The following is a 20,370-nucleotide window of genomic DNA, read 5'->3' as shown; positions in this document are numbered from 1 at the left end:
GTAATCTCACGTTTTAAATTGCTATATAATTTGTCAAAGTCTCTTTTGCGGCTCCTTCAAGTGCCACATGGTTCTTTTTTTTTTCAGTAAAAGTTGTATCATCGACGGCCATGTGCCACAGAGAGTAACGCTTACCGCTCAAATATCTGACGTCTCGTCAAAATGGCGGCGAGGGCCGTGGAATGTAGCGTGCGCAGTAGCTTAGGTCCTTGAAAACGTATATCTACGCACGCGCAGTGGACAAATACACTTCTCTGCTGAAAGTAGGTGAATCGATTTTCAGACAAGCGTGTTCGCTCACAGCACCTGCGAGCCCTAGGCATGCGCGAAAAAGTTTTTTTTTTTCTTCAAGGGTAAACATTGTTTGTTAAGAATCTAGATCCCGACTCTGGGTGTCACTTAATGAGCAAGGGTTAGTGCTTACACGTTGTGGTTTGTCTGCGTACTTTACGGACTTTCTTGAACGGATCTCACCGCACAAAGTCGTCATGTTGCATAATCACATCCCAGGTGGAGAGTCTAAAGTGGCGCTCGTTTTGCATGTTGAGAGCTTCAGAATTGTGAGTGTCGTTGTCGCAGAACTGGGATACCTAATAACGAAGAGAAAAAAGAAGAATGAAAAATAAGAAGCAGAGGGGAAATTTTTATATTTATTTATTTATTTATTTATTCATTCATTCATTCTCGTCAAGCCGAAAGACAAAGCTGCTCGCCGAAGGCCTTCGGAACGCTCGGAGCCGGTCGGATCCTGCAGTCGATACGACCGCAGCAAGGAGGATAGAAGGTTAGGACAGGGCATGACGTCTGCCGCGTAGCCTCCACAAGCCATGCTCCCTTGACGCCTCACCGCTGTCTCATTTTCCTCCTTGCTCTCCTCACTTACAGGTCAACGTGACCACATCACGTGACCGTAGCTAGCCTTCGTCTAGCCTTCGATCTGATAAAACCTACCGGACGGAGCGTGCAAGCCTGCAAGGAATCCTTCTACAATCAAGCATCCATCTCACACGTGACATGTCACGCGCACCAAGTGCCAGAGAGTTCTACGGTCACGTTGGCCACAACATCGTTTAAACTTTTTATGAATAGGCTTCACCAATATTGCCAACGGGCCCCCTCCTACTACATTTAATCTCCTTCGACCGCAGCGTCACCGCGTACATCCGGGATTTTTCTGTGTCGGCACCTGATGCCATTACTCCTTTCTAGTATGCGCCGCTTTTTCCACCGCTTGGTGGCGGGTATGTCGGCGGGTCATTTCTTCTTTCCGCTGTTTATAAACTGCATTTGTTTCTTTTCTGATCTAAAGTACTGAACGAAAACTACTTTTATAAATAATTGAAACGGTTCGCGCCACTTCTATTTTGTATTTCGACTAAAAAGAAGCTTTTAGCGGCTTTGACCAGTAGTAAGGCCAGGACCAAAGACGTCACATATCGCGTGCTTTCGGTACCGCGAGTCGCCCCCGTCGGTGGAGGTGGTTTCCGCGCCGTCCGGTTAAAATATGATGCACTGATATTTAGTTACTCTCTCCTTGCCCGCTGGCTTGCCCGAACTCCAAGAGACGTGGAAACCGCAAAAAAGGTAGACGCTTAAATATGATTGCAGGGCCACTTTAACCGCTCATTCACACTAGAAGTGGATCTGCGTTCGCAAAGCGGTTGCGAGCTCGGTTGTGTAAAGATCCAGTACAATTGCACGCGCACTTGATGTCATCGAGTGCGCGTGCAATTGTACTGAATCTCTATACAACCGCGTTCGCAACCGCTTTGCGAACGCGGATCCGCTTCCAGTGTGAGTGAGCGGCATACTTGGGTAGTAATTCAATTACAGTAATTAAATTACTGTAATTTAATTACTTTTTCTGGTAATTTGTAATTGTAATAATTACTTTTGGCTAAAAGGAATTGTAATTGTAATTTAATTACTTTCTATCGTCAGTAATTGCTAAATTTCAGGCACAATTACAATTACTTTTGTAAGATTTTGCGGCGGCGGCGCTTTTCGCCCCTGGCCACGGAAACGACAGCACAGCCAAAGCGACAGGGGAGACAGTGTCTCCCAACCTGCTCAAAAAGAGGGAAAAGAAGGATGGGAAAGAGAGGCTGGGATAGAACGGAATGAAGGATTTTGTAGACTGTAAAACAATTTAATGAAGAATTTGAGAAATAATTTAATAAATGAGGGTTACGTTCGCGTCCGTTTTCGTTCCTGTCGTAGTTGAATCTGACTCTTCGTCTCGTTCGCTTCCTGTTGCTCCTGTTTCTAGGGGTACGTCTTTCTTTTTTCTCATTCCCACACGGGGGCATCGGGGGTCGAAGTCGAGCTGGTTGGCTCCGATCACATCATCCGGTCGAGGCGGGGAGATTCGAGGCTCTCCTTGCGTGCCTTCGCCGCTAGCACATACGCTTACATATTTCAGTCAAGTTTGGGGATTTTTTTGTTCATGAAATTATTCTCTTTTCTTTATGAGTTTTTCACGTCCTTCTCCTCTATCTCGTATGTTGGTACCACTAACAGTAAGTCGTGCTACCCTTTCATCGAGGCGAAGAAGCAAAGAAACAGCAGGTCTCATTAACACGACTCACCCTGCCTTACTTCCAACTGTTGTTGCTACACTGCTCTTCCTTCTCCCAATCCTCGTCTACCTTTTTGTATAAATCTTAATCATTTAGTGCTCGCTCTACCAAACCCTTTCAACCGTTTGTCAGCCTGATTGGATGAGATTCCAAAATCTACAAACCGCGGCTTTAGACTGTAGGGATCTTGTTTTTACATTTGTTGTTAGTTGAAGGCTTTTTTTTTTTTATATAGAGGGCTTGGCTTGTACTTTGCTTTTACACCTCTATCGTGACCCCCCACGCGTTGTCCTCTCGTCCTGGCCTGTGAAACCGTCCCGAGGCACGCAGTTCTGCTTTGCATTGAGAACCTGCAACAGTCTTATCTATTATGGAAAAGGAAAGGCTGCCGGGGCCTTGTTACGAAAAATTCTTTAAACAGGTTAGCAGCAACGTAAAAAAATGTAATCGTGAGGTGCAAATTCTCTGCACCGTCTCTGAAAACAAATTCAACAAACCGAAAGGCGACCTCCAGTTTGCGGAAACATTTGCAGGTAGGCAACTTTTTTGTCACTTTCAATAATACTTACAGTTATAAAAAAAAATAATACTGGCTCGTCTATATCTTTCAGCTGAAACACGCTCAAGTAAATCATGAAATCGAGGTGTCCAAGAGGCCGCAGTTTTGGAATAAATCGCGGATTCTAATTTTTGCGACGCAATATAGATTCCAATGTGTTTACATTTTACCGGAATTGCTCGCGGGACTTATTTTTCGCGAATTGTAGGCGATTCGCGAAAATAAAGTTGTTTACAGCGTATCCCGAATTTTTCGAGGTTGTTCTTGCCATGCTAAATTCAAATCAGTTTTCTTTATGAGACGCATAACATCGATACAATCATTGCTATCCTAATGATTAGCTACATGACGATCCTAAATTTATTATCTATCTCAGGAGCTTTTCGGGTGTTCCCGTGCACTGAATGAACCCAGAATCCCTGGCAATAGAGTTGCTGCTATTGTGACACTAGTTTTGTGGAAGTAACCACAGTTTGCGTGCTACGGTTACCCACATCCGGCATGTTAAAAGTCCACAGATAGGGAGAGGCAGCGAATCATCGTGGCTGAAATGCTTTCGTAAGTTCTCGTATTCTTTAAATGTTTGACGTCGTTTACAAGTTTCTCTTATTAGCCATTTTACGTGAGTTTTATGATACCAGTACTGTCGCATATTTTTTTCCTTGTATTATTTTTAAGTTAATTTTTTTGTTGGTTTGACTTGGATACCATTTGCATAAGCTCTAAGGAGATTCACTTCGCACCTGTGAATTTTGTCGCCATTTATTTTTATTTTTGAGAATATAAGAACGCAGGAGTTCATCACTCCAAACTATTAAGTTCTATAATCCATTTAAAAAATTGCATAAAAAGAAAGTACAATGCGTGACATTTATACAGCGGCCATATAACTTCTTTACAGTTATATAGCCCAAGGTGGGTAACTCGCAGAAATAAGTAATTGTAAAGTAATTGCATTACTTTTAAAAAGTAATTTGTAATTGCAATGAACTACTTTTGCGTAGTAGTAATTGTAATTGTAGTTAAACTACTTTGGGAGCTAAGTAATTGTAATTGTAATTAAATTACATTTTGAAAGTAATTTACCCATGTCTGGTGAGCGGTAAGTCTACACCGTGGGGTGCCAATGGTTTTCAGTGATTCGCGCTTTCTTCTTATCTTACGGTTTTCATTAATGGCTTTACGATTAATCCACGTATTGTATTTTTTTTCCAATCTGTTGTCTTGTAGGATTAAATATAGAAACACAGAGCCAACAATTTGTTTAAAATTGTTGCACAGATCGTCTTTACAGGAATAGTCATTTAAGGCATAATCGGCAAAGAAAAAAAAATTTTGGGAAAGATGAGATAATTTTCTTGCATTGTATGCTTTAATGAAGTTCAGTAATGTAGATTGTGAAGAAAGGTAGCGAAGGGTATCTCGCACAGGGGTTGAACATAGTTATTTTTTTTTACCAATAATTCCCTCAATAGCATTAACTTAGCTTCAAGTTCTGGAAGATAATTACTAAGCAACACCAAATCAAGATGATGCGTGGTATGGAAAGATTAACAATATGGGTGAGGTTAAGGCTAAGTATAACGTCAAAAAGATCTTTCGAGCACTCTGAGTAATACTGCAGACTTAGCCAGTTTATATCAGCTAGGTTAAAATCTCCAATTAAATTAAGTCTGCAGCGTTTAAAATGACGTATCATGAAGTCGTGCAGAGAAAGCATCAGTTCTGGTCAGCATATAGGTTTCCCATCAAAAGCACCTAAGAAAATTGCATGTGCATCGAAAATTACCGTGCAAAAAATTACTTCTACGTTAGAAATGTACGTCCGGCAAGCGAGTGAACATGGCATTTTTTATGATTATGGCTACGCCTTCCTCGCCTGGCTTTATGTTTTTTTCTTATGATAACGTAGTTGGACAATACAACTTCATGATCGAAACAAGCAGTGACAGCCAGATTTCTCCGACAGTGACGATATCAGGCCCATGACCAAGAAGCGCACATTTAAATTGAACAGATTTATTCAGCAAAATTCTCGCATTTAGATGGATCAGTGTTACATCTGTGCAGAGGTTTGGTTGCGATTTTTCCTGGTGACGATTCGATAGTTTTTTGTTTTTATTTTAGATAGAAAGCTTGTCATTCCGGACCTTATTCCAGACTAAAATTTCATCATTAATATTTACTTTGTCAGTCACCACTTACACTTTTTCTTTGCCTATTTATATATATTTTTTCTGGAGCCATTACACTTTTTTTCTAACTTCATCAACCAGGTGGGAAAGGTCTTCACTTATTGCAAGGTTCATTCCTTTAAACTTGTTGCAATTTTACTTTATATTCGCCTTGTCTCTGAAGTCAGTTAACTTCGAACCGACTGGTCTTGTATTGTCTGCATTTTTTCTACTACGCCTACATATCATTTCAAATCCAGTAGAACGAACTTGGCGTGTTTCTTTGGTTATATTTTCAAGTTATTCGTGTGCTTTAGTTTTCCTCTTCCGGTGTCCCATAGTCAATCAAGTTTGATCTTCTGCTGCACTTCTTAGTATAATCTACCTCAGCTGTAACTGCTTTTAGGGTCCCGACGCCACCACGTATAAAGGGTGTTTCTTTTTAAACTTTAGAGATTCGTTTAAAAAAGCCATGCAAGCTACACTTACGCGGTTTGTCCAGATGTGTTACCCGGCCAGGAGGACATAGTGTAGGGGTGTAATCGTAACAATTATTCGGCTAATTAAGTATACTTTGTTAATTAACTTTGTAGTTAGAGAAAATAGAGAAATGGTTTCAATTAGAAACTTGCTAAACATCATTGAAAACCATTAAATTAACACTTTTCAGGAAGATATAACATATAGTAGCATTTTACGGCGTTCTAAAAAAAAAACGCTAAATTTGGACGCGTTTCTAAGGTTCGGTTTCTTATCGCAGCGCGTCTTTGCGCCCGTGGTCCTGCTCCCTCGTGGTCGCGGCTCGAAGCCACCTCCTCGCCTCCTTCGTTGGATAGAGGGAAGTAGGGCGCACGTGTGTTGCGCGTCTCAGCCACTGGGGAGCAGGACCTCGGGCGCAGAGATGCGCTCAGATAAAAAGCCAAAACCTAGAAACGCGTCCAAGTGGAGCGTTTTTTCAGGACGCCGTAAAATGCAGCAGCTGTTTTATATATTCTTAAAAAGAGTTGATTTAGTGGTTTTCGATTATCCTTATCAAGTTTCTAATTGGAACCATTTGTCTATTGTCACAAATTAAAAAAAAACTTTTGAACAAATTGTACTTAATTAGCCGACTAGTTACGATTAGCCCCCTATACACCTTTCCAAGAAACACTCGACCCCAGGGGCAAAAAACCGTTCTTGAGCCCATTTAATCGGTTTGAGGCTAGACTCTCACCGGCGTTCCTGTTAACCCTAACCGAGTGGACTGCGATTTCGATAGGCGCAGCCTGCGTAGCCGCAGTTTCAAACGCTGTTGGCGGCTGAATTCTCGACTTTTCCCGTTGTATTTTGTGTTTCATGGTGCATGTATTTTCCCCAGGTCATTGAGAAAGCATTGTACCACATTTTAAAAAAAAAACAATAAAAAAACCTATAAACTATTTTTGTTGGGTACGCGCGCGACAAAATGAATGCGACTGGAATGTACAGTTCTAGTCTCTTTTTTTACAATAAGTTTTGACGGCGCCGCGAAATTCGCCGCATGTCAAACGACAAAGCGCTAGCTGTCGAAAATAATTTACAACAGAAGATAGCCGAGAGGCATGCGTTCTTCCCGCTCACAGATAACGTGTTTACCGATGGACAGGACACGGACATGCATGCAATTTAGCAAGTGATAACATTCGAACAATATATTGTACGTACCACACGATGCAGCGTTATCTGAAAATAATTTATTTGAGAACGACCTTTTTTTAACAACAGGACCAAGGCAAAGGAACGAACGCGACTGACCCGTTTCCCAACCCCAACCCAGACAACTACTTTTGGAGAGGAGTGAGGATTCTACGCGGATTATCTCTGGGAGGGGGCGGGGGGGGGGGGGGGGGGGGACAAAAATTTTTGCAAAATCGCGTTGAGGGCCGTTCGACGTCCTTCGCCTCCTTCGTTTTCTGTGAATGTCGAGCAGAAAAGCTTGGATGGCAGGCACTTACCAGCCTTATTTCTCACAATGGAATATAACAGAGAAAGGGTACGCAGCACGCATAAAAGACTGAGTGAAAACTTTCAAGCGGGGCGATAAAACGTCGAATGCAAAACCGCAAAAAACTAAGGTAGAAAACCGCGCTGAGCGTGTTTTCACAGTCCAAGAGAGTGGCAGAAAATTTCTAGCTGGTAGAGGGCGCGAGAGTCGCAACAGCCACATCAGCATCAGCTACATGGCGGCAGCCTAGGAGCGTTTTTTGGAAAGGTGTATACTATGCCCCCTGACCGTAAAACTGCCCTGCACAAACCGCGTCAGTGAAGCCTTCACGGCTCGTTTTAAACAAATCTGTAAAGCTTAAAGAAATGAAAGACGTTTACAGTTCTCTATAATGCCGAATTAGAGCGCAGCTCTTGAGGAGGAGGAGAGGAGGGTACGGAGGGGAGTTTATGCCTCTCCTCCCCCTCTGTACCCTCGCCTCCTCCTCTCCTTCCCCCCTCCTATTTAGCGAAAAATTTTCGCTGAATTTCCCGCTAAACTTAGCAAACATTTCCCGATAAATATAGCGGGGAAATATTCCAGGTAAATTTAGTGGGAAATTTACCATCATTTTTCTTCTAAAGTTATCGGATAATTTAGCGAAACTTTCCCCGCTAAATTTAGCGGGAATATTGAATTGGTGTTGAGGTCACATGGCGTTGATTTCCCCGCTAAGTTTAGCCGGGAACTTTTTCTCCTAAATTTAGTGAAGTTTTACCACTACATTTCATGTAACGTTACAATCAATCACGTGATTTCACAAGAGTAAACATTTCCGGCTAACTGTTTTTCTTTGAATTTAGCGTACAAATTTTCCCTGGTTGAGTGGCGTCACGTGTGACTCACGAGGGTAAAATTTTCCCGCTAAATCTGGCAAGAAATGTTTCCGCTAAATTAAGCGGGAAAATTTCCCCGTTATGTTTAAGGAATAATTTCTCGCCAAATTTAGCGGGAACATTTTACCTTTGTGACGTCGAACGTGACGTCACGTGTGACGCCATTATGGGAAACATCCCATAATGCAAAGCGCGGTTACGCCGACGGGGACTGCGACGGCGATGCCGCTGGGGACGGCGGCTGGCAAGAAGTGAATCTTCCGTCAAGTTCTGTTACGGATTCCATTTTTAGTTCGATTGCCAAAGACCTATTATTTGTCTTAATCTTGTCTGTTTTTTTTTTTTTCTGGAGGACGGTCGAAATGCATTTTGGGTAGACTTGTGCCTATCTTCAATTCTGTACTCAAGGTACTGTATTTAAGATACAGTTGATAGTTTTTTCGGTATATTCCAAATACATTTCCTCTAGAGTATATGCCACTTCATCCTAATTACATTTATCACCATATTGTACTCAGTATCTCAAATACATTTTTTAACCTTCGAAAATATTCATCACTGGAACAATCTACGGTACTAGGGATCGTCAGACTCCAGGGCAAACCTCAACTGATTGCAGACTTGGAGGCAAACCAAACACAGGAAAGGAAGCACGGCATGAACAAAACGCCGTCTCCCAAAGCCAACAAAAGACCGAATGGATAGCCCCAAGCACGCCCTTTATGTGTCCCCCTGTACGCCGTTTTTGTTGTTTTGTTTCAAGTTGTCTTTGACTGACACGTCACGCTTGGGGCTAGCAAAGTGGTGGTGATGTCACCGGGATTTACACATTTTGTCTGGAGCTAGAGTGGTTCCGTCAGCGGAAGATTGTGACGCCGACGCTTGTTACGGTCACAATGGACCATTATCGGAAATCGCTGGTGGTTCTCGTATGAAAATACGCGGGCACATTTTCAAGTGAGAGCGAACACTCTCTCGGCTAAGGACGCTAGATCCTGCTGGTTTTATTGAGCTGCAGTGACTTAGACAGGGCTTTCCCAAAGCCCATTGGGTGCTTACAGTGGCTTAACTTTGAATCCCAAGCTCGTTCAAAAGTGTTTCTTTTATCTCCTTGCGAATGCGCACGTTGTTTCATTCTCAGAATCCTCCAACCCTGTTTTTCACCAGGTGAAGCCAGGGATGAAAAGTGGTTTCGTGGACACTCTCTTGAGTTACTTGTGTTTCCCTCTTGACCTTCCTAAGATATTTTTTTCGCAGTTTGAAGCAACAGGCGATCCTCCTCGCCATGGCTGGGGAGGCAACCTACTCGCTCTTGGTTGTTGATCAGTGACAGAGGCTACTGTCCTCTAGCCGATGTTTCTCATGTGCGTGTATGTTTCTCGTTTACTCGCGTAATCATTATTCCGTCTGGCTGCCTGATCAACTTCTAGTTCGCCTGTGGGGGATATGAGATGACAGACTATGTGTCAAGTCCGCCCAATCGCGTCAAGGTATATTACGAACTAATGGCGGAATGCGTCATGAGCAGAGCCTACCGGCAAACTAAAGCACGCCAGTGGCCCTGAATACGCTAGTTCAGTCTCCCTTGTTCCTAAAATCTTTCGATACCCATTATGTTGCCTATCTTGAATTATTTCAAAATAAACTTCGATCGCAGCAGCTAAGTCGTTTATGGAAAGTCATAAAGATAACAGCAGAATCTGAGTTTCAGCGCAGTCATCACAACTAGAGAGGCCCTTTTGACTTTTTAATATTGCATTACCTTTTTGCAACATACTTGCCAAGTATCCTCGAATGTAAATTAATTACTTCTTCAAAGTATTTGTACTTTACTCGAAATAGTTCGTAGTGAAATACCTTAAATACTAATCTTCATACATTTTCGAATGGGTTCTCCTCTTATCTCCTCTTAAATACATTTGTTGAATATTGAGCTCAACACTGGTTTAAGGTGATCTAGAATTAGATCCATAGTACGCTTGGGGTTGGTTTCAACGTCTCCTTCCAACACAAACAAAAGTCACAAGAGACGAAAATGCATCACAAAGCAATGGACAGCATGATCGCACGGCAGCACAAACAGGCGAATATTGGCACTCCGAATAGATTTACCATAGTTCCTTTTCATCTGCATAAAGAAGACAAACTGTCTGAACTGCTCATGCTGGTAATGCCGCTGTTCCCAACGCCGGAGTGAAGATGCGTGTCCGCTTTTGTAGGCGCTTCGAAGCAACTGTGGATGGAAGCAGCCATAACCGACATTCAGGTTTTGCTTCCTCTTGTTTACTCAACTTCGTCATTACCACAGCAGGCCAGGTTATTTCCATTTTAGAATATTCTGTGTCCTCCCCAGCACTGGCCTTTGTGGAGGCTCGTCAAAGCCCGTTTTAGTGCCTCGGTATCTTGTTAAGAAAAGAGAAGGTCAGCTATGCCATGTGTAATCTGGCCCGTGAGTAAAACTACTTTAGGGTGGATGCCAGATGACTTCGTCGATATGCTTGATTTAATCCGCGCTTCTCGCAGTGCGGCTCCCCAGATTGTTGAGGTAGTGGCGCCAGCATGTGGCTGCCAGTTGGGAATAGTGAATGTGCACTTCCTGTCGTCGAGCTGCTGTAGCGGTTTCTATAATGTAGTGGCATTTCCAGAAGGCCAAGATGGATCTGTTTAAAGACGGCGACAGGTCTGAAGCTTCTCATGTCGGTAATGCTGGCGTACCCGATGCTGCGGTGAGTATCAGAGTGCGCTTTTATAAAGTGAATGCCACATGGCGCTGTCGATGCTGAAGGCTCAATCAAATTCGTGGTTCTTGCAGCGCGGCCGAACAAATTGCTGAGGTACTGTAGACCGGGCAGTGCGTCGGCACGTGACAGACAGTTGGAGTTAGTGACTGGGAATTAACTGTCATCCACTACTCTTTTGCTTTCATGATGAAGTGGCACTTGCAAATGGTGAACAAGGGTCTGTATAAAAAACATGACAAGTTTGAAGCTGCTCGTGTTGGTAATGGCGCCGTGCCTGACACTTGGTATTTCCTTTTAGTTCACATCCCCCCAAACCCACATGTCGCACGCATTACACGCCGCACCGAACGGATTATCGTCAACTCGTGGATTGACTGCATGTCGGCCGCTCCGTAATAATGACTGAGTTCCGGTCGCTCCTTTCTTAGCTTGCTGCGCCAGCCGTTGTCGTTCCTGTGTCCCTTTAGTGGTTCCCAAAGTAAGTAACCAAGAGCCTTTATAATTCCTTAGTCTTCTTTGCTGCCGTCGAGCTCACACTGACGAAATTTTCTGGGCCAAGACACTGATTTCACGCGGTGAGTGCAATTAGAGACCAGACATTGTTCAGTGCCGGGTCTATTGAGGACAAATTCCAGGTTCCTGGGCAAAAACAATAAGAGCTGGCCATATAAATACTACGCATTTAAAAGTTACTTTTACTAAATATCGTCCCAATGTGGAGTTCAAGTAATTGATGATTTTTTTAATATAGGTAGGTGTAGAAAGTAAGACCAGCTATTAATGCAAGAGGTTTTACAATTGGTGCTATTTAAAATATTTAGGACAACTTTTTGGTGGGACCGCTAGTTGATTATTTGCACTATTTTTCGTGGCGATTCAATAAAAGTGAAGTCCGTCGGCTTAACAGTTCTAGTACAGGTACCGGGTCGGCAGTTTTTATATGTCTGTTGCTACCCTACTCGAAGCTCAAGTCCTCGGCTCCGCTAACCAACGTCGCTCTACTACTTCTTCCAGCGCAAGATTCCCGTCCAGGGTAGCTTCGTCGCTCCTGTTTTCTTCCGGGACCACCATGCTGACATACTCCTACATTGTTCCGGGAGGAACAGATATCTTGGGTCTAGATGCTGTCGCTGCGGTGCACCTACAAATCAACGGTACGTCCTTGCACTGATTTCAAACTACGCGGACGCCTGAGGGACTAGCGCCTGATTTGTAGTGCCGATTTTGAATTTTTCTGAGTTCTTTGAACGCAAGTTGGGCTTCACAAAGCACTTCGTACATAAAGTCAGGGTACGCGAGGACATTAAGCCTGTCGCGCAGCTACATCTACTACCCTTCTCGGCCAGGGATCAGGTCGCGGAAGAGCTACAGCGTCTAAAACACGAAGACGTCATTGAGAAAATTGACAGCTCTGAATAGGTCTACACAATTTCTGTCGCCCCAAAAAAGAAAAAAAAAAAAGAAGTTTAGCCACTGCGTTGACTTGCAAACGCAAGACAAAGCAGTGGTTGTGGACAAGCTTCCTCTGCCACACACCGATGAACTATTGCACAAACGTCACGGTTCAAAGTAATTTTCGAAAATTGATTTGGCAGCCACTTACCGTCCGGCTGCTCTCAACTTAGAAAGACGTTACCTTACAACTCTTATGACGGAAGCGCCTTTACAGATGCAGGTGCATCTGTTTGACCATGCCTAAGCCGGCTTCTGCATTTCAGAAGATGATGGCTACAATACTGCTATGCTACATTGACAATGTCACTGCGTTTGGTTGCACCCTCTATCAGCATCGCTTGAACTTGTCGCAAATGTTGCTCTGCGTGGAAAAAGCTAGGTTGAAGCTAAACTACAAGTGTGTTTTCAATGCTAACTGACATTTCTTGGCACACAGTCAGTGACCAGAAAGTACGCGCGTTTTAGAGCAATTTAGCTGCTATGAAAACTGCGCTGGCACAAATAGACATTGGCACACTGATCTTTCTCTGCATGGTGCAACTATGCCAGGATTATACCCCAAAAAAAACACCAAGAGGAGCTACATGGCAGAAGAACGTGAAAAGCGAGCTTCTGGTAAACATCAGAACGGCGTACCGATGTTTCACTATTTTACCTAGAAGCTAAGTCTCCTAGAGACTAGAGACCTATACGTGAAGGATCTAGGTCTCCTAGTGAAACGTCGGAACGCCATTTTTAGGTTTCCCTCTTCAGGTATATACCCCGTTATGCCGATGCGGTTGAGTCCATCCGTGAAATACTGCGACGGAACACTTCTTTTCGTTGAACCTGGGGAGGACAAGCCTGCTTCAAGAAGGTAAAATGCTTGTTGTCAAGTAAGTTTCTGTAGCTGTTTGACCCTGTCCTGGATATTTTTCGTCATTACCGAAGCATCTATGGTTGGCCTTGGGACAGAACATCAACAACCGAAGGGCCGGGACTTTGTTACTCGGGCCTTTGCATCTAGAAAGTTGACAGCACAGGAACAGAGATATTCCGTAGGCATGCGCGAGGTCCTAGCATGCATGTGAGGTTGTGAACATTGGAGGATGTACCTTTGGGAACATCACTTCATATTACTCACTGGTCAAGAATGGATCATTATCCCTTCATAATTACGAGGTGGCACGCCTGGTTGCTGGCATATAACTACATAATCCAGTTCAAGAAGTGCGAAAACAACGTCGTTGCAGATTCCCTGTTAAGAAGGCCTCAGCAACAACACGTCGTTTATACAGAGGTTGGACAGACTGTCTGTGTCATTTCATTATCTGTCACCCACCAAGAGTTTGTAATTCAGACTCTGCGCGACCCTTTCGCTTCAACAGGTTATAAAGACGATTACACCAACGTGACCAACAGCCAAGACCTTGCCGGCCGAAGCGGTTTCTTCTCGCCACGTGCGGGACGAATGGTGTCTCACCGGAGACTTGCTGCTGCGTGGGGAGTAGTTCGTGGTGCCTGACTCGCCGACTGACCGACTCCTGGAAACATCTTATAAGTCGCCCCCAGGTAACACCCAAACGAAGTAATGGCTCCGTGAGCAGTATTAGTGGCTCGCCATGAGCAGGCAAGGGGAGCAGCTGATTCAGTCTCACGTAGTCTGCCAATGCGTGGACAAGTCGGCTAAACTGTTCGTACCACCCTTGCAAGCTGTAGACGTCCCCGCTGGTTCTTGGAAAAAAGTAAGTTTTAATGTGGTGGACCCCGTTGCCAATGCGCTTCTCAATTGTCGTTTGCCATCGCGCGGATAGATCGCTTCAGTAAAATGCCTCAAATTTGTTTCACACCAACTGTCAATGCTGGTAAAGTTGCCTGCCCCTTGTGCAGCGCGTTTAGTCATGAAAGGCTACACCTAAAAGCTAGTTAGTGGCCACGGTCTCCAATTCACTGCTAGCGAACTCAAAAAGTTTCTGACTGAGGTATAAAGCATACATTTTCTCCTGTTTATCATCCGCAAGCGGAAGGATACGTCGAACAGTTCAACCGTACGCTAACAGAGTTCATTCAAGTATGCATGCGGAAACAGCGTCCTCTCAAGGACTCAATCCCCAAAGTAACTCTGGGTCTACCGCTGCACACCACATGCAACTACTGACAGAAATCTGCTCTCCTGATAGACAGTCGTAATTCAAGGACAAGGTTCAATATGGTGGGAGACCCCTCTGATCAATTTTTCAAGAGCCCTCCTGCCACAAAAAGTGGACAAGAGCAAAGTAGCAAGCAAATGATACACCTAACGTCGACCAGCTGCCAGACTAGCGCTTTTAGTGCCAGGCCACTGTATAAGGTTTATATGGCTGTAGGCTCAGCGCGCGTAGCAGCTACCAAATAAAGTCCTCTCCTCGCCTTGGTTGCAAGAGGCGCTGCCAGATGTCTCCTGGATACGTGGCTAATGGTAGCCTGTCGCAAATTTCCGGATTCCCATGATTCTCTATGGGAGACAAGCTTGTTTCTAAAGTCGTTTTCTGGGTGCGCCACATTATGCTGATCTTGGCACTTGCACTACGGGTGTTGCTTGGACACGCCTTTGTCATTGTCCCTAGTTAAAGTGCGGCAGAAACGTAACAAGACTGACAACGCTGTGCACGAACCGAAAACTTTGCTATTTTCGCTTTCACGTGGCAGTTAGGTTAACTCCTGCCCTAGAGTTAGTATAACTTTGAACTTGCTACACTCACTACGCGATTGTTGAGAGTGTGTCAAGTGAAGTTGTGCTTTTGAGGTGCATTACGAAAATGAGGCGGCACAATTTTGGGCAGTGTTATGCCGTCAAATTATAAATCAAACAATGCTCATTCCTTTGTTGTGGTTGTCGTTGTTGTTTTCTTTTTTTGACAGTCAGGGGTCTGTTAACAAAGACTTCGTGCCTCCAAAAGAAACTGTCATTTGAAGTTTTTCTCGGCAAGTCATTGAAAGGCTCAAGAAGAGGCTGGCACGTGTGTCAAGCACTGCACGCACTTGGATAACCCACCACGACAGCGCCCCAAGTCATACGGCAATCTCCATTACTGCATTTTTGGGCGAAAAAGACATTTCTGTGGTTTCCCAGCCCCCTCTTTGCCGGATCTCAGTCCTTGTGGCTTCTTCTTATTCCCCCGCCTCAACGACCACTGGCATCCTTTCGGTACTTTGGATAATATCCAGAAGAACCTAACCTACGAGCTGAAAGGAATTCCAGCAGAAGCCTTCCAGCACTGCTCCGAAAAATTAAGACAGCGCCTCCGTCGGTGTGTAGCTGTCCAAGGAAACTACATTGAATGGATAACCTTGATCTGCCAAAATATTTGTATGGTTAAAATAATATCAATTTCACTACTTTACGGCCACACCTCTTGCTTCAACGGCGGCAATAACAGTTTTATGAACATGTTTAAGTGTGAAAGTGTGAAACTCTCTAGCGAGGTGTTTAAGCCAGCGTTCTTTAAGGTCAAAGCAGACGCCGAGCGAAAAAAACGCGCAGACGGCTGCCATAGAAACGAGACACCTTTGTTTTTCTCCGTTGCAGCGACACCCCCCTTGCAAGAACACAAAGAACGAATACCTCTGCACCTAAAAAAAGCCATTCGTGTAGCCCAGATCCCGAAGAACATGCATCTGGTTTACAATAAGGCTCGGCGCATCACTAGAGCCCGATCCATGAGCACTAAATACGGCGATAGTCCAACTGCAAGAAACACCGACGCGTCCCTGTATCCGCATCAGCCAGCCCATGCTGTAAGTGTAACCAATGTAGCAGGGCAAAAAATGACCACCCTCGCAGACCGCACAACATCTACAGAAGCCGCCGAGGAAATTGCCATTGCCCTAACCGCAAGGACAGGCGACGAAACAATCACAGTGCTCACAGACTCCCAGGCAGCCTGCCGCAATTACCCACGGGGGCGCATCTCCAAAACAGCGCTTCGCATCCTCAAGACAATCCCCCGGCTCCCTACACCTCGTCTGGGTACCCGGACACGAATACCTCGAAGGTAATGGGGCTGCACATTCCGCTGCCCGCGCGCATACACACCGGGTCATTACCCAAGAGCGAACAATCTCACTTATTGCTTCTATGACCGACCTGCTCATCACGTATGCCGGCATACTAGCCCGCTACCGTCACGACCGAACAAAATATCCGGCACCACACCCAAAACTAATTAGAAATGAAGCCACCACCCTCCGACCAACACATATCCCCACAACACCCTTCATCACGCCATCTATCCCGCTCAATACCCCGCCACCTGTAATTTCTGCCCTTTTCCCGGCAACGTTTACCATGACGTATAGGAATGCCGAAAAGACCCGGATCTCAATCCCAAACCCACCCCATCCTACGTGCAGTGGATGGCCTGCCTGACCAGTCCGGATCCTGGGATCCAGCAAGACCTGGGGAAAAGAGCCCGGATAACCAGCCGCAGCCAGGGTATCGCGGACTAAGGATGCCCTCCACCGGGCGGGTACCCTAACATCTGCACCTTATGCTCGCTAAATAAAGATTTATTCATTCATTCATTCCTCAGTCCCGCCGTCTGGGCTGCGTAGACGCTATCGGCTGATGCTACTTGGGCGCGCACCAATAGGACATCATATTTTAAAATATGTGCAACCATCTTCACCTAGTTTGAGCTCTAGTTTTCGTTTATTGAAGCTGTATTTTTTACCATCCAGCCGCTTTTCAATTGTTACCGTATTGATCAAATAAGTGTTTCACCAAGCGTCGCTACCTTTCTAGCAGACGTCTTCGTCAACCTGTATATTTAAAAGAGAGGGCCTGCTAAACGTTTATGCGAGCAATTCTTTTCTTGCTTTTATTGATAAAAAAAAGTAAGAAATCAAGCCGCAAGACCCTTTTCTCACTTTGTGATGCCTTGCACAAAAGCGTGTATAAATTACTGCACTGTGGGTCAGAAGCCCATATCAGAAAATAAAAGCCAGCCAGTTTGGTGTCCTCCGACAGGTGAGCTGGCTGGGCTAGCTTTTTTTACTTAGCAGCCGAGCAAACTAAGCAGTGCTGGCACCGCGTGATGCGGGCGAGAGCACGTCGGGGGACGTGCAATGCGCACAGAGGAACATTGGTGCCACGAGCCGTACCAGTTTCTTCGCCACATGGATTGGTTTTGCGATCTAGGCTTCAAATTTTAAGCTTCTTCAAGATGGTCACCGTGGGACATTGTACAGGTCCCAAGTGGCGCCCCCTCACTTTTTTGCTCCTCCGTTGCTAGCCTATATTATCGGCGGTCTGAATAAAGTCACTTCACTTGCCGACTGGAACCCGATACGTCTGCGTCTCACTCAACTCCGCGACATGGTGTCAGAAGCGGTCACGACAGCAGCGGCGTAACGCTCGCCCGCCCGCTCGCTCGACACGCCCGGCATGGCTACGCCAACTACGCAGCAGGGGACAAGGCTTAGCGGACAGCCGCTCGACAGTTCCCACACGTCCCTCCCGTCGCCGCCTACTTTCGACTTTGCCAACCCCAGCACTTGGGAACAATGGATTACAGTCTTCGAAGACTTCCGCTTCGCTTCGGGACTACACCACGCCGCCGACGAGGTTCAGGTACGGACTCTTCTCTACCTGATGGGCTCCCACGAGGCTCGGCGCGTACTCGAGACATTCGGCCTGTCTTTGGAAGCACCACTGTCCTTCGACGCCGTCAAAAAAGCCTTCACACGCCACTTCGTGCATCCTACCAACGAGGTATACGCAAGCGTCGTGTTTCATCGTCGCATCCAAGAACCTGGCGAAAGCGTGGACGCGTTTTTCACGGGACTCCGGTCGCTCGTCAAGAAATGCGGTTGCGCGTCGACGGCAGTTGAAGACCGACTCGTAAGGGAGCGCTTCGTCGTGGGGCTTCGCGACAAGGCACTCGTCGACAAACTCTGCCGAAGTCCCAAGCTATCGCTGGACGAAGCCCGCCTCCAGGCTCGTGTCCACGAGGACGCCGGGCGTGCACGTGACACGCTCTTCGCAGAGTCTGTTCCCGGCCACGTGGTCGCCGAGACACGCAAGCACGACTCCGAGGGTCGACAACGCTCCGGGAAAAACCAACAGCGCAAAAACACACGTACTGGCAAGCACGCGGCCCGCGACAAGCACGACGGCGACAACCCCTGCCATTACTGCGGCCGCACCCCTCACCCCCGTGCGAACTGCCCGGCACAGGACGCCATATGCAGCCGCTGCAAGCGTAGAGGTCACTACGCAGCCGTTTGCGAACAGCGGGACCGACTTGGCTCTCTTCAGCTGCACGCGGTGACGCCACGCCCCTTAGCCAAGCTCACGCAAGTCTCCGTCGACGGTCACTCCGTGAACTTCAAGATCGACACCGGCGCCGAAGTCACTGCCGTACCCGAGACTTTTCCAGGCCTCCCTCCACAACTTCAACCGGCAGAAGGCCAGCTCACGAGACCTGCAAACCACGTATTGACCGTTTTGGGCACGTTCGACGCCACTCTCACGTGGAAGGGAACAACCACAGTCTAGCGTATCTACGTGCTGCCAGCATCGACCACCCCATTACTTGCCATCCCCGCAATCCAGGCCCTGATAGTCGTCCAGTTCGCAGATGCCGTCTCAAGCTCCGAAGGGCCACAGCAGCACACGCCTCTTTCCCGAGACATCTTCGACGGGTTGGGCGAACTGCGAGAGGAGTACGTCATCCGTCTCCAGCCCGGGACGCCATCCTTTTCGTTGAGCACGCCAAGAAGGGTTCCCCTTCCACTCCATGACGCTGTCCGGCGCGAACTCGCGAAACTTGAAGCCGACGGGGTCATTCGCCGCGTTGACGGCCCCACAGAGTGGTGCTCCGGCATCGTCGTCGTTCCGAAGCAGTCTGGCGACTACCGAATAGGCGTCGACCTGACCCGCCTCAACCAGGTCGTCCTACGAGAGCGACACATCCTCACCTCCGTCGAGCACACTTTGGAACAACTTGGACAAGCCCAGGTCTTCTCCAAACTCGACGCAACGGCGAGCTTTTATCAGGTGAAACTTGCTGAAAGCTGCCATGAACTGACTACATTCATCTCCCCTTTCGGGCAATTCTGCTTCCGATGCCTCCCCTTCGGCATCTGCTCGGCGCCGAAATACTTCCAGCGACAGATGAGCCGCGTTCTGGAAGGCCTCGAGGGTGTGGTAAATATGATCGACGACATCTTGGTCTTCGGCAGCACTCAGGCTGAACACGACCTTGGCCTGAACAACGTCTTGCAGCGTCTCCAGGCAGCCGGGGTCAAGCTCAACCGCTCCATGTGCGTCTTTTCGGCGCGTGATGTCAAGTTCCTGGGCGTCATGGTCAGCGACAGAGGCATCACTCCCGATCCGGAGAAGATCAAAGCGCTCGCAGATCTCGAGGCTCCCTCCGACGTCAGTGGAGTGCGACGACTGCGGGGGATGGCCAACCACTTGGGACGTTTTCTACCCCACTCGTCGGACACGGCAGCACCCCTCCGGACTGTTCTTCAGAAGTCTAGTACACTGTTAGCAAAAATAACACGCCCAGACGTGTAAACTCTTGTCCCATAGTGGACACGTCGAAACGTGTTCGTTTTACACGGAGCCATCTGTGTTTTTCGTCTAAATATGAGGTGCTGTGTAAAGTTAACACGCTACTCCGTGTTTGCCTTCCGAGAAGCACGGTTCAACGTGTTCCTTACGAAACATGGCGGCCAGCAGCCGAGAACAGGCGAGGGACGAGCCCAGCCAGCCGCGCCTTTCAGCCGAACTGAAAGCATACAGGACGCGTTCGTTCTCGTTCGATGTCTTTTATGCACAGTAAACAGCCTCCGAGCGGCGGACGTAGCTACGTGCATCGTCGGCGGTCGGTGGCGTCGGCAGCTACGACAAAACCTCTAGACAAAAACAAAAAAAAAAGAACGAATATTGAACTTACATGGATAAATAGCTCAAGCAAACTCTTGTAATTGGGCGGTAACTTGCGCCACCTAGTGCGATTTCTAGCAACCAAAGAAAAAAAAAGCAGGAGTCG

At 46.5% G+C, this 20,370-nt stretch overlaps 1 protein-coding gene across 1 annotated transcript in view; it reads right to left on the bottom strand.

Moving 5' to 3' along the window:
* The window catches only part of LOC8050525 (calcium-activated chloride channel regulator 2-like), a 59,647-nt gene that overhangs the window by 22,015 nt on the left and 17,262 nt on the right, over window positions 1–20,370 (bottom strand). Inside the window, exon 3 of the mRNA XM_040212454.1 lies at window positions 475–590. Within this exon, the coding sequence (XP_040068388.1) occupies window positions 475–590 (116 nt within the window). The remainder of the gene's footprint in view (window positions 1–474; window positions 591–20,370) is intronic.

The sequence above is a fragment of the Ixodes scapularis genome, unplaced genomic scaffold (assembly GCF_016920785.2).
Source record: "Ixodes scapularis isolate PalLabHiFi unplaced genomic scaffold, ASM1692078v2 PGA_scaffold8__174_contigs__length_109621045, whole genome shotgun sequence".
In the NCBI taxonomy this organism is placed as follows: domain Eukaryota; kingdom Metazoa; phylum Arthropoda; class Arachnida; order Ixodida; family Ixodidae; genus Ixodes; species Ixodes scapularis.
The sequence above is the reverse complement of the archived record's forward strand: the minus strand, read 5'-3'. Positions and strand labels throughout refer to the sequence as shown.